General features: G+C 51.7%; 1 protein-coding gene across 1 annotated transcript; it reads left to right on the top strand.

Annotated features, from left to right (window-relative positions):
• Positions 1–167: 167 nt before the first annotated feature.
• On the top strand, positions 168–4724 carry NKX6-3 (NK6 homeobox 3). The gene is made up of 3 exons (XM_039853689.1): positions 168–886; positions 2782–2951; positions 4424–4724. Exons 1-3 carry the CDS (start codon positions 505–507, stop codon positions 4667–4669), a joined length of 798 nt encoding a protein of 265 aa, XP_039709623.1. The 5' UTR covers positions 168–504; the 3' UTR covers positions 4670–4724.
• Positions 4725–12235: the final 7511 nt, after the last annotated feature.

Genomic DNA, 12235 nt, shown 5'->3' with positions numbered 1-12235 from the left:
GCTGATTTTACAGTCAATCTTTCAAAGTGCAATTTGTCTAGGAAAAGCCAATGTGAGGGCCCTGTGGATTTCGACCAATAGCGTTGCGGCTGGCGCTGCTCAGCCAGTCTCTAGTCTGTATTCTAATGGGCCATATCTTTATCAGGGAAATGTTGCTTCTCTGAACTTAAAACTTCTCATGGAGGGTCCCCAGACTCAGAGGCAGAGCAGGGGTCTGAGCTGAGGCGTGGGAGCCGCCTTTCTCCAGGCCGGGCAAGGAGAGAGGGAAGGGGAGTGGGTGAGGCCTCTCACCTGTCCGGGAGCACCTGACTTCCGAGCAGCTGACGTAGGTACCAGTCCCTGGGCAGAGGCTGGGCCGATATCTTAGGTTGGAGGGCTGTCTGGGGCTTGGGGCCACTTTTGACCCTCCAAACCTGCCATGGGATTCTGGACCAGAGCACGGGGTCTCGGGGTTTAGGGGCCTGGATTGGGCTTCCTGCTTTCCCTCACCCTGACCGGGGGAACATGGAGTCCAACCTGCAAGGGACGTTCCTGCTGAACAACACACCACTGACTCAGTTCTCGGAGATGAAGGCCCCCGTGTGCCAGTACTCCGTGCAGAACTCCTTCTACAAGCTCAGCCCTCCGGGGCTGGGCCCCCAGCTGGCCGCCGGGACCCCCCATGGCATCACAGACATCCTGAGCAGGCCCGTGGCCACGCCAAACAGCAGCCTGCTCTCCAATTACCCCCATGTGGCAGGCTTTGGTGGACTCGGCTCCCAGGGGGTCTACTATGGCCCCCAGGTGGGGAATTTTTCCAAGGCTGGGAATGAGTACCCCACCCGGACCCGGAACTGCTGGGCCGACACAGGCCAGGACTGGCGAGGCGGGCGGCAGTGCAGCAACAGTGAGTATGGGGCAACCCTGGATTGGGAGGAGGAGGTGTGGGAAGGGGACACTCACAGTGGGGCTCGCACCTACTGCCCACCTCTCCTCAGCCGCCATCAGACAGCCCAGCTCAAACACCTGGGTCCATCTTTCCACTTGGGGCTGGACTAGACTCTCCTCTCCTCATCCTACCCCAGCTTTGTTTGGTATTGGGGCGTCTGGCCCCCCACCCCGACCCCCTACCAGCTGCCACCTCAGCTGCCCTCCTAGGGAACCTGGGTCTGAAGGAGACCACAGAGCCCACACCTACCCGGCATCGGGTCCAGCTGGCAGCTTACGTTACTTCTTCCCCCACCCAGAAACCATGTCACCACTTCTTCATCCAAAGCAGGCAAATTCTGTCTCCAGTGAGGAGAAGTTGCCACAGCATCACCTTCCCAGAGAGCCCACTCATGCCCTGGCACCATTCAGGGACACAGAATACATGCTGAGCCCATCGCGGTCCCATCTTCCATCAAGGGGGCTCTTCTCCCACCGTCTTCCTCAGGGTTTAGGTCAACAGTAGCAGGGACAACCACCCAGCCTCCAGGAGCGGCTGCTGAGCCAGGTCGGACTTGGCTGTAGCTGTGGTGGGGGCCCTCCTCACCCTACCCATTCTTGAACCTGTCTTCAGAGAACTGGTCCAGGGTCCCCATGATGTCGGTCAGGGGCTGGAAGGGGTAGCAGGATACGCACATGCAGATGAGGCTCACCTGGGAGGCAGGGAGAGTGCCAGTGGCTGTGGGAGCCATCCTGTGCCAAGGAGGCCCTACCTACATCAGGCGGGGTCAGGGGTACTTCTGTCTGAACTCGGGGCTGACCACTGCAATTGGACCAGCCAAGGAAACCCCGAAGCACAGCTGCCTCCATATCTGCCGTTCTGCTCCAGGTGGTCACACTGCCTGGCAGTCCCCCCGCCCACACCCCTTCCCCATTCCCTCAACCTGAAACACAGCGAGCTCTCTGGGGGTGAAGAACTCATCTCTTAGAACCTATTTTATAACCCAGTTTTGGGGGTGCTTTAGACCTCAAGCTGTCGCCCCCACCTCACCTTTATCTCCCCCCACCACTCTACCAAACACATACCCTCTCCACACCCCTGCCCCTCAATCCTGGTGCACCTCTACGCACAGGAAAACGCCTAAAAATGTTGATGGCTGAATTAACAAAGAGAGAGAGAGGACTAAAGGTGCCATTTTCTCAGGAGGTCTCTTCCTCTTTCTATGCCTCAGTTTCCTCACCTGTAACATGAGGAGACTGCACACGGGCTATTGGGCTGCACCGAACAAGACCTGACAGGTGGGCATTCTGCTCACCCCGAGTCCGGCCACCCTCCAGCACAGCTCCTTCCTGAGTAGGCTGCCCTGGCGGGGTAGATGGTTGGGTCTTGAGCCTCTGTGTCCAGACTCTGCTTTCTGAAGACCTGGAAAATGAGATCGCAAGAACAAGGAAGTCAGGAGGGGAGGAATTCGTAGGCCCCGTGGGCCCTGATTGTTGGTAGAAGGTAGCTAGTCTGTTTCTTGGTGTACCTAAGACTGAAAGCAAATTCGCCTTGCTTCTCGGGGGAAGGCAGCATCACTGAGTAAGAACATTACATAGAAAGGCATGAGATCCGGGCAGGTTCTCAGCTCCCTCTGTCCCAAAGTAGCTGTACCCTGGGGTAAGTACCTTCTCAGCTGGTGCCTGTCTACTCAGACATGGCAGAGGTCAAAGTCACTATTATCAGAATGTCAGCAATGCCTCTCAGGTGAGAGGTGTCACAACCCCTGTAACCTCACTGGCTTCTTCTTAGGAGTGAGCTAGCCTCGGGGGAGGAGCGGGGCAGGGCTGGCATCCCACTCATCCTGCTAAAGCACTTGTCCTTTCTCCTGCCAGCCCCTGACCCCCTGAGTGACAGCATCCACAAGAAAAAGCACACCCGGCCCACCTTCACAGGGCACCAGATCTTTGCCCTGGAGAAGACCTTTGAGCAGACCAAGTACTTGGCTGGTCCTGAGAGGGCAAGGCTGGCGTACTCATTGGGGATGACCGAGTCGCAGGTCAAGGTAAGTCTGTGGGAGAAGGTGTCTACCTAGCTACGAGGAGCCTGCAAGACAGGATGCCACAGTGTGGGAGAGAGGCAGCCTCTCTCTTTCCCAGCATCTCCTAGCTCTTGGTGGGAGGCCTCCTGCTGTTTGGGTACTGCCTGCACACCTAGCCCTAGAGATTGTGATAATTACATTAACAAAAAATGGCTGTCAAGACTAAGATCTATTTTGAGAGCCCTTTATGTAGCATTTCATTTAACCCACATGGCAACCTCAAGGTGGGTATTATTACCCATTTTACAGATGAAGAAATAATTTCAGCCAAGCCTCTTGCTCAAGGTCACCTGGCTGGTAAGTGCAGACTTAGGAGTCAAACCTAGATTTGTGGGACTCCAATCTCATGCTTTCCCTCCTCTGCATGGTCTCAGCCAGGTATTTCAAGAGCTGATGGCAGCCTCTGGCTCAGATCAGGAGTCAGCCTCAGGGCCAGTTTAGACCTGAATTTAGGCTTATTCTCTTAGCTAGCAAATGGAGCTGGCCTTGGTTCACAAAACTCTAAAGTGAAGATAACACCTTCTCCTACCCATGCCCATCTAAATGAAGTTCGAATGGGGTACGGATGTAGGAAGCCTCACAGCCCTGTGCGAAGGTCACTCTCATGCTTACACACCACAGAGTCTGAAATTGGTAAATAGGCTTTTGCCTCCTCAGGCTCCGGGGAGTGGGGCGGGCAGCTTTGATGCTAGATCTCTCCTGAGGCACTTCAGGTGGGGAGCACCACAGGAGAAAGCTTCGAGCCATGCCGAACCTGCCCAGCTCTGTCACATGACAACAGGTTTGAGAGGAAATGGAAGTACAAGGGCAGGTTGAGTCCCAGGTCTGCTCTGTTCAGGGCCCTGGATCTCCAGCCACTGACCTCTGCAACCTCCTAGGTCAGCCCAGTATTAACTCCACTGAAGAGAAAGCCGCTGAATCGAAATGGAAGGAAACGACGTGGCTCTCTTCTTACCTATTTTTCTGTTTTAGGTACTTTGCTGTGCTCTTCAGCTATCACAAGCAATGAAGAGTATATTCTTTTTATAATTAAGGGAAAGTTTTTTCAGAAAGTTCAGTGAGGGACTGTGAAGCTGAAAAGAAGGGGTGACTCGTGAGCACCTATTGTCATGCTCTCACCTGGGCCAAACCCTTCCCACACTTGGGCATCTCAGCATGTGTCACCCAAGCGCCCACGGCAGAATAGAAGGAAGATACACCACAGGGAGGGTTACAGCTAAGCTTTAAGGGCCGCTGCACTCATAACGTTTATTTTTATTTTATAGCCCCCCGCTTAAAAAAAGTAGTGTGACTATTATAGCCTGCTCTCTTACTGAGCCATTGATTTTCCAATAAAAATAAGGATTGAGTGTACTAGCCCCAAGTGGAGTCACCCTCCTAAAAAACGGCCCTGTGTGTGCTGTGCCTGCGTGATCCTCAGTCTTTTCTCATCCCAGGTGTGGTTTCAGAATCGAAGGACCAAGTGGAGGAAGAAGAGTGCGCTGGAGCCCTCATCCTCCACGCCCCGGGCCCCGGGTGGCGCGGGCGCGGGCTCGGGCGGGGACCGCGCGGCCTCGGAGAACGAGGATGACGAGTACAACAAGCCTCTGGACCCCGACTCGGACGACGAGAAGATCCGGCTGCTGCTCCGCAAGCACCGCGCCGCCTTCTCAGTGCTCAGCCTGGGAGCGCACAGCGTCTGACGCCCGCCCCGCCCGGCCCGTTGTCTGCGCCTCGGAAGGGCCTGTCTGCAGCCCCCTTCCCTCCCCACGCTGCTGCGGGGACAGGGGGCAGAGCGCTAACCTGGGGGACTGTGAAGGAGGAGGAAGATGAAGAGGGAGGGGGAAGGGGGACGGGAGGAGAAGGCCAGCCTGGTTAGCCAGGGAGGAAGGAGCAAGGAGAGAGCCGCTAATGGTATCCTGAATCCTGGCACCCTCTCTGCCATCTTGCACCTCTGGGGGCCCAGGCCTTGTTCTGCCAGTTCTGCAGATTCCTAAGTACACAAGTAGTTGAAAATGATCAGGCTCTGCAACCAGGAAACTGGCTGTGTGGTCTCATACATGCCACTGTGATCCAGCTGTGGGGGGCCTTCCCCAGGGGAGGCTCCTGGCCCTGGCAAAAGACTCCCTTCTGCTCTGGGAGTTGGGAGACCAGGGTCCTGGGCCCAGGGTGGCTACTGGCTGACAGCAGAAGAAATGGTGATTTGTCCAAGTACTCTCCTCAGATCTTGGCAGGGGAAGGATCCCACTTAAGGGCCAGAGCCAAACACATAACCCAGGCTGGTGGAAATCCACCCCAGGGAGGGGAGGTGGGTCCCAGTGAAGAAGAAGAAACACCTCTTATACCCAAACTCACACCCCTGGAGGGAGAAGTCCTCCTGGCCTCCTTTCTCCAATTCGCCCTCAGAGGGGATTCCCCCAGACAGGAAGAAACAAGAAGCTTCCACTGCTGGAAAGAGGGAGGTTGCAGGCTGAGGCAGAGAAAAGGTGAGAGAATTCTAGCAGCCAATGCTGCACCCCAGAGCCACCCACCTGGGCTTTCCTCAGTGCTGATGCAAAGACAACACCTCCCAGAGAGAGAGCTGGAAGGGATCGCAGAAGCCCCTGCTCCTCCAACAGGGATACCCTCATAAGAAGAGAGAGGCCCCTGCAGGGCGGGGCTGCCCCAAGGGCTTGCACGGGACCCAGAGCCCTTCCTTTTCTTGGACTGTCCTGCTCCCTGCGGCCTGGCACTGGAGCTGCTGGAGCTGCTGCTGAGGGGAGCGATGGCCAGCAGGGTGGTGTTTTTCACTCCAGGTGATTCTGAGCTACTGGCAGGCGGGAGGGATTAAGGGAGGTGGGCGGGGGCTGGCCAGAAGAATGTAGCCCAAAAGCGACCAAGCATTTGCACATCTTTACAGGCTTTTAAAAAATAAAGAGTAAAAATAAAAGTCCCAGAAACCTTCCCATGGCTCCTGTACTTCTATGAAACTGGCTATTAAGTCCCAGACATGCCAGCTATGAGGGGCCCTCCCTGAGGGCAGGTGTCTCTGCTCCCAGGGGACAGTCAGTGCTCTGGGAGTCAGGAAGCCTTGCATGACATTAGTCAATCTGAAATCTCATTGGTACATGCAGGCACTGTAGTAAGTGCTGAGAAGCCTGAGGAGTGTTTATTGGGGTCCCTGACTTCCAGGAATTCATAGCCTCGTGGAGGAAAGTATCTGTTTAGGAAACTAGGTACCATGTGGAAAAGAGAATAGGGGAGAGGATAGAAGCACTAACTAACTGAACACCTACTAATTTCTGCCACGTAGAAGGCCTGGATTATCCTACTTGACCCCACAAGAAACCTAGGAGGTAGGTAATATTCTCGTTGCATAGAAAGTGCCTGAGCCAAGTCACAGAAATGGGACGAGGCAACCTGAGAGCTGATTTCAAGGTCCTCACGTCTATTTGCCCTGGCGCGAGGGGCAGCCCCGCGAAGCCTTTTCTGCGAGGCAAGAATGAGATGTGCTTTCAGGACCCTTCCAACTTCAGTGATCTCTGCAAACACCAACAAGGCCTGAGTAACTGTAAGCAGCCTGCCCCCTATGCTGTCCCAACAGGTCCTTCAGCCCCTCCTTGGCCCCTGTGGTAGGAGAAGGTGTTATCTTCACTTCAGAGTTTTGTGAACCTGATAGGTGAAGTCAGCCCAGAGTGGGAATGAGGGTGGGAGGAAGACCCTAGCTCAGAAACAGAGGCACCAACTTTTCAATATAACCCGAGTGGACCCAGAAGACAGAGTGACGTGACAAGAAAATGTAGACTGCTTTTAAACTCTAACCCTCAATGTGCAGTGGTGCCCACACTTAGTCTCTCTTCACGTAAAGTGGGAAGGAAATAAGAAGTCAGCTTCTAAGAACCGAGCACCATCTTTGTGTGTGCCTGGCCACAGGCTGCGCTGAGGAGCGCTTCGTGGACTGAGAGGGGCATCCTGAGACAGGAGCTGCGATCGCACTGCAGCAGGCAGGACAGCAGCCTGGGATCCAACCACTCACTCAGCCCAGCCACAAAGACCAAAACCTCTGGGGGCTGGGGGAGCCAGGAGACGCACAGTATTTCCTGAGCACCTTGAGGAGAGTCTGGGGCCTGCAGGCCAAAAGAGCCTGTTTACGTGATCCAGGTACAAAGCCATGAAGCAGGTATGGAGGAAAAAGCCAGCAATCCCCCAAAATTGTGCTCGTTTGCCTTCTATGTAAGCATATTATAATCCTAAGTGCTCTGTTATAGCTGTAATTCTTGCATATCTGATTCAAGTCATTTGGGGTCAGTATTAAATCAAGCCTGAGGGAAATTTTTTCCCGGGAGACATTTGCTGAGCTAAACAAAACCTTCCCTAATCTAAGTTCTGGGATACCTGCCACTGAGCCTTCTGGCTCGGAGACCCTAGCCTTCCCAGCATTCCATCTCCCTCACTCTTGTCCTGGGCACAAGCCCCAGGCCAGGAAGAAGCACTGCCTCTTTTTTCACTCATTATCCTGCTCAGGCCTAGTCAGGAAACTAGATTCAGAGTGTGAAGGAAGAGACGAGCTCAAGGTGAATGGCCCAGATTCTTGAGGATAATTCGGAATAAGTCTTGCCCTCTGCAGATGTGCACATGCGTATGTGTGCACATGTGCGTGTTATATGTGTGTGTACGTGTGCGCATGCACGTGTGTTGCTGGGGAGAACTCAAGTCTATCTCACTTCATCCATCACAAAGAAATCATAAGCCCTAGACCACCCCTCCCTTTTTTAATGTCTGTTGATAAAAGGGGCTCCTTGTATATGCTGAGTTAAAAAAAAAAACAAAACTTTTTAGATATTCAGCTTCTTGCAACTCCTCTCCTACCACATCGCAAATTTTTTAGGGATAAAACATGGAGAAAGAAATTAAGCTCTGTGCTCCTGATAGCTGTCACATCCTGCTCTGACACGCAGCCTGGTAGGCTCCATCGGGCAGGCACAGATCCTGCCATATCCCACAGCTCTCACATTTGTGGCTTCCGATGTTAGGACTGGGACATGTCCCCATCAGGGCAGGGGTGAAGGTAAGGAATGGCATTGTCTTAGTTCAGAATGGCCATATCCTTATGTCGACAATCCAAAAGCAGACGGGGCACTGAAATCCCACTCCTCTTACTCAGGCCACCCCTTGGGTTTGGGCCCAGAAACCAGTTAACCTGTGTCTTGGCCTGATCAGGACATAGGGGAATGTGTCAGTTCGGGCTCAAATCCTGGCTCTGCCACTCTGTGTTCTTGGGTGAGTTATTTAACCTCTGAGCCTCATTTTTCTCAACTGTAAGACAGGAATAATTATACATACCTTGCAGGGTCTCCATAAGATTAAAACTAATAAGTGTACCTGGCATATATAGACACTCAGCAGTAGCTGCTATATTATTCCAAGAGGGCTTTGGAGGCCAACAGTTTGAATCCCCACTCCACCAAGTAGTAGCTGGGTCATTTTGAGCAAGTTAGTTAACCTCTTGAAACCCAGTTACCTCATCTGTAAACCGAAGCTGGTGACCAACTCTGCCAGATTGAGATTACATGAAATCACATACAATGCTGGAACGGTGGGGCACTTACACATTAGTGCACAACACTCTCTTTCCTCCTCAAATTCCTGCTGTTAGGAAGTGGCAGAACCAGTTCTAAACAGGTCTCAACAAGAGGACCAGCTACTACTCCTGTAAGTATTCCACCCCCCAGGTAAACTGCCATTTGGGAGGTTACAGAAGGACCTGTGTGTGACCAGATTGGTTTACGTGCAAAATGCCTGGGATTCTGGACTCTTGGGCAGAAAAGCTAAACCAGATGTGGAGAGCTGAATTCAGATACCAGATGTGTTTCTTTGGGGACAGAACAGTGCTTTTATAGAAACGTTAGCTGGCCATTAGGCATGGCAAGCCTCATCCAGTGAGTGACCCTACCCCTTCTCTGGGCTCCACGTGGTTAAGTCTCCCACCTGGCCCCTGAAAACACTTGGGTCTGTACGTCCTGCTAAAGCCTTTATACTCTAATACTTGGACCAGCGGCACCAGCAGCAGTGGGCTCACCTGGGAGCTTGTTAGAGATGCAGGCTCTTGGGCCCCTTCTCGGACCTCCCAATCAGAAGCTGCATGTTAAGAAAAAGCCCGCGGTTCGTATGCCCATCGCAATGTAAGAAGATCGAGAGTGGCTGTGACTGTGTGACTGTGTCTGCATAACATTCCTGTTCTCAGAGCACAGGGCCTGGCTCAAATGAGATGATTGGTAAAAAGTTTCTAGGCAGTTTTAGATGCTTGTAAGTTCCTAGCATTTGTGACCATGTAAAATACCGTTGGAACCTGATTGTGAACAACAACAAAAATCTCTGAAGACAAGAAAGTAGCTGCCACAGGGCACTCACACTGCTCTCCCAGGCAAGGCCAGAGATGCCTCAAGTGCAAGACTAGATTCAGAGAGGCCCGGAACCAAGGTACAGGGAGGCAACTGCAAGCGGCAGCCAACGAGAGAAAGAGGAATTCCAGGAGTATAGGCTTCTGCTGGTAGTTGGTAGCAGGATTGAAAACACGGCTTAGGTCAGAGGTCTTCGAGGACAGCACTGTGGTTCATGTTCATAACGATGTCCCAGAGCCATCAGAAAGATTAAGCTGTGTCCTTTGTCTTTGGCATTAGATGGCCAGAGGAGTATACTACTTTAGAAGGATTTTCATTGGGAAATTATTTTGCTTAGAGCAATTCACTCCCTGATGATGCGCGAATAAACAAAATGGTATCAAATAAAAATCTGATGTTCTGATTGTTGGATCATGTCATTTCAGCCTGGTTCAGAGTTTGGACTGGGAGTTTATAGAGGAATCTCACACAAACCTGCAGAGGAAAGGATTTCTATCATTCAAGAGGCAGAGGTCATGGGAACAAGGCTAAGGGTTTCCCTGCGGTCACCTTGTCCCTAGGGCCTAGAACTCCAACAGGATCTAGCTGGCCTCAGGCCAGGATGTCTAAGAGGCATTTGTTTGTTCCCAATAAGGCAAGAGACCATGGTGCAGGGGGGACTCCAGCACCTTCTGGGAAAGGGACTCCTAAGTACTTGACTCACATCCACTTGTTTTCTGACAGTTATGCACAATGCAGTTGCCCCATTTTCTAGGCTAAGAAGCAAAGGCAGAGAATGAACTGATGAACCTCAGCCTCATAGAGTCAGTAGTGACTCTGTTCAAGTTCACAGTCCGTGCTCTCTCCTCTCACCGTGCCTGTGTCTAGCACCACCCCTGCTGTTACTTCCCACTAATGTTTATTAAACATGCACGGTGCCGTGCACTATTTTCGGGACTTTACTTAACTCATTTTATTTTTTTAAAAAAAACCACATGAAATAAGTACTATTATTATTGTACCCATGTTATAGCCAAGGACATTGGGACACAGAGAAGTTAAGTAACTTGCCCTAGGTCACACAGCTTAACCCAGTCAGACTGACGCTGTAGCTTCCACTCTTAATCACTATAAAAGGGGGAAGAGAAAAGGCCCACTTGAAGTAAGACTGGGCTGTGAACTGTTTAAAAAGAAAATTAGGATTATATGTGTTATAGATTAAAATCCATGCGATCATCATGGGAGGCCTGCTTTATGCCTGGCACTGTGCTTGCTGCTGGGCACACAAACTCGAGACAAGCTCCCCAGCCTCCTGATGCTCACAGTCTAGAAGGAGAGTGTATGACAAGAAAGAAAGGGAAGGCAGTGCTCTTAGTGCTATGAGGAATGTCTTCACAGGGAACAGAGGACACACGGGAGGCAGTGGTTAAGAATAAGAGAGAATTTAATGAATGACAATGTACATTAATGGAAATGCGATTCACAGTTGATCCCCAAAACACCATATCTCATCAAAAGTACTATAATCTTTTAACATATAAGAAGGAACACTAGAATCAAGGCAACTTTCCTCAGGACCAATCATTGTGTCAGTACAACCTAAAATTTGGAATTGATAGAGTTTGAATGAAAAACAGTAACCAAATCCCTATTTGGAACAGTAATACTATACTCACTATGGCAGTGGTCCCCAACCTTTTTGGTACCAGGAACTGGTGCTCCTATGAGAGTCCAATGCCCAGTGATCTGAGGTGGAGCTGAGGCGGTGATGCTAGTGCTGGGGAGCGGCTACAAATACAGATGAAGCTTTGTTCACTCACCCTCTGCTCACCCCATGCCCAGTTCCTGACAGGCCATGGACCAGTACTGGTTTGTAGCCCCGGGGATTGGGGACCCCTCACTATGGCATTCTATCCACTTCCGTGTACATTATTCCATTTGTTTCTCAGATAGTGGCCATCATGTCTTATCCCCAATTTGCCCATGAGGAAACTGAAGCTCCGAGTGCCGAGGACACCTATCCAAGGTCAAAACGCCTTGTCTTCCAAGGGCTGTGTCTACTCCCCGGGTCTATGAAGACCTGAAAGCTACAGAGAGCACAAGAGAACCAGGTTAAGTCCTCTAATCAAAGACACACTGATCAAATGCGTTGTAGTGTGTGATTACAGCAAGCATCATTTTTCTTGGTGTGGTTTCTGCTGCTTTGTAATCGACTGCCAGTGTCCCTGGGTGGAGAAGACACACCACAGCCAGAGATGGTCATGCAGGAAGTTTCCCAAGCTTGCCTGATGACAGGACTTGTCAGACATATAGACCCCCAGGGCTCTTCCCGGATGATGATTCGACTCAGTGGGACAAGGTGTGGCCCTGGGATGCGCCTGGTTAACTTGTGCCCCAGAGCACTGGGAGTGGATGAATTTGGCAAATATTGATTTTAGAAGCACAACTCAATTTAAAGATGCACCTTTTGGCTCTCCCCGCCCGCTCAGGAGTTGTTCATAAAGACTTAGGCTGAGTTCTGTAGCTTTTCCTTCTTCCCCAGGCAACAAAGATTCGAAATGTCAGGGAAGGCAGCAGGGGTGGAAGCAAAGCTGCGAAAGGTCTGGATCTTCTTCCCAGCGAAAGAGGGAGTGGTGGGCAGGACCCCTGAGGTTTCTTGCTGCCACTTGCATCAGCCCTGTGACTGTGATTCTTGTGGGAATGTCAAACATAATCAAGGACTCTTGGGAGAGACCCTGCTCTAACAAATTTGCTAAATCACTGCTGCCACGTTCTGGAAAAGAGAGCAACACTGGGCTTGCAGCTCTAGCACTGCTTCGCTGGGATATGCTGATGTAGAAACAGCCAGGGCAGAGGGGTCTGTGGCCAAGCTGCAGGATAACTGTAAAGTACAGGGTATTGCTCAGTGAA

The sequence above is a fragment of the Pteropus medius genome, unplaced genomic scaffold (genome assembly GCF_902729225.1).
Source record: "Pteropus medius unplaced genomic scaffold, Ma_sr-lr_union100, whole genome shotgun sequence".
Lineage (NCBI taxonomy): Eukaryota > Metazoa > Chordata > Mammalia > Chiroptera > Pteropodidae > Pteropus > Pteropus medius.
The sequence above is the reverse complement of the archived record's forward strand: the minus strand, read 5'-3'. Positions and strand labels throughout refer to the sequence as shown.

Excerpts from the sequence above, each read along its gene's own strand:
- NKX6-3 (XM_039853689.1), top strand. The coding sequence starts at position 505 with ATGGAGTCCAACCTGCAAGGGACGTTCCTGCTGAACAACACACCACTG. Across the intron at positions 887-2,781 it reads CGGGCGGCAGTGCAGCAACA|CCCCTGACCCCCTGAGTGAC; the intron begins GTGAGTATGGGG and ends TTCTCCTGCCAG. Across the intron at positions 2,952-4,423 it reads TGACCGAGTCGCAGGTCAAG|GTGTGGTTTCAGAATCGAAG; the intron begins GTAAGTCTGTGG and ends TTCTCATCCCAG.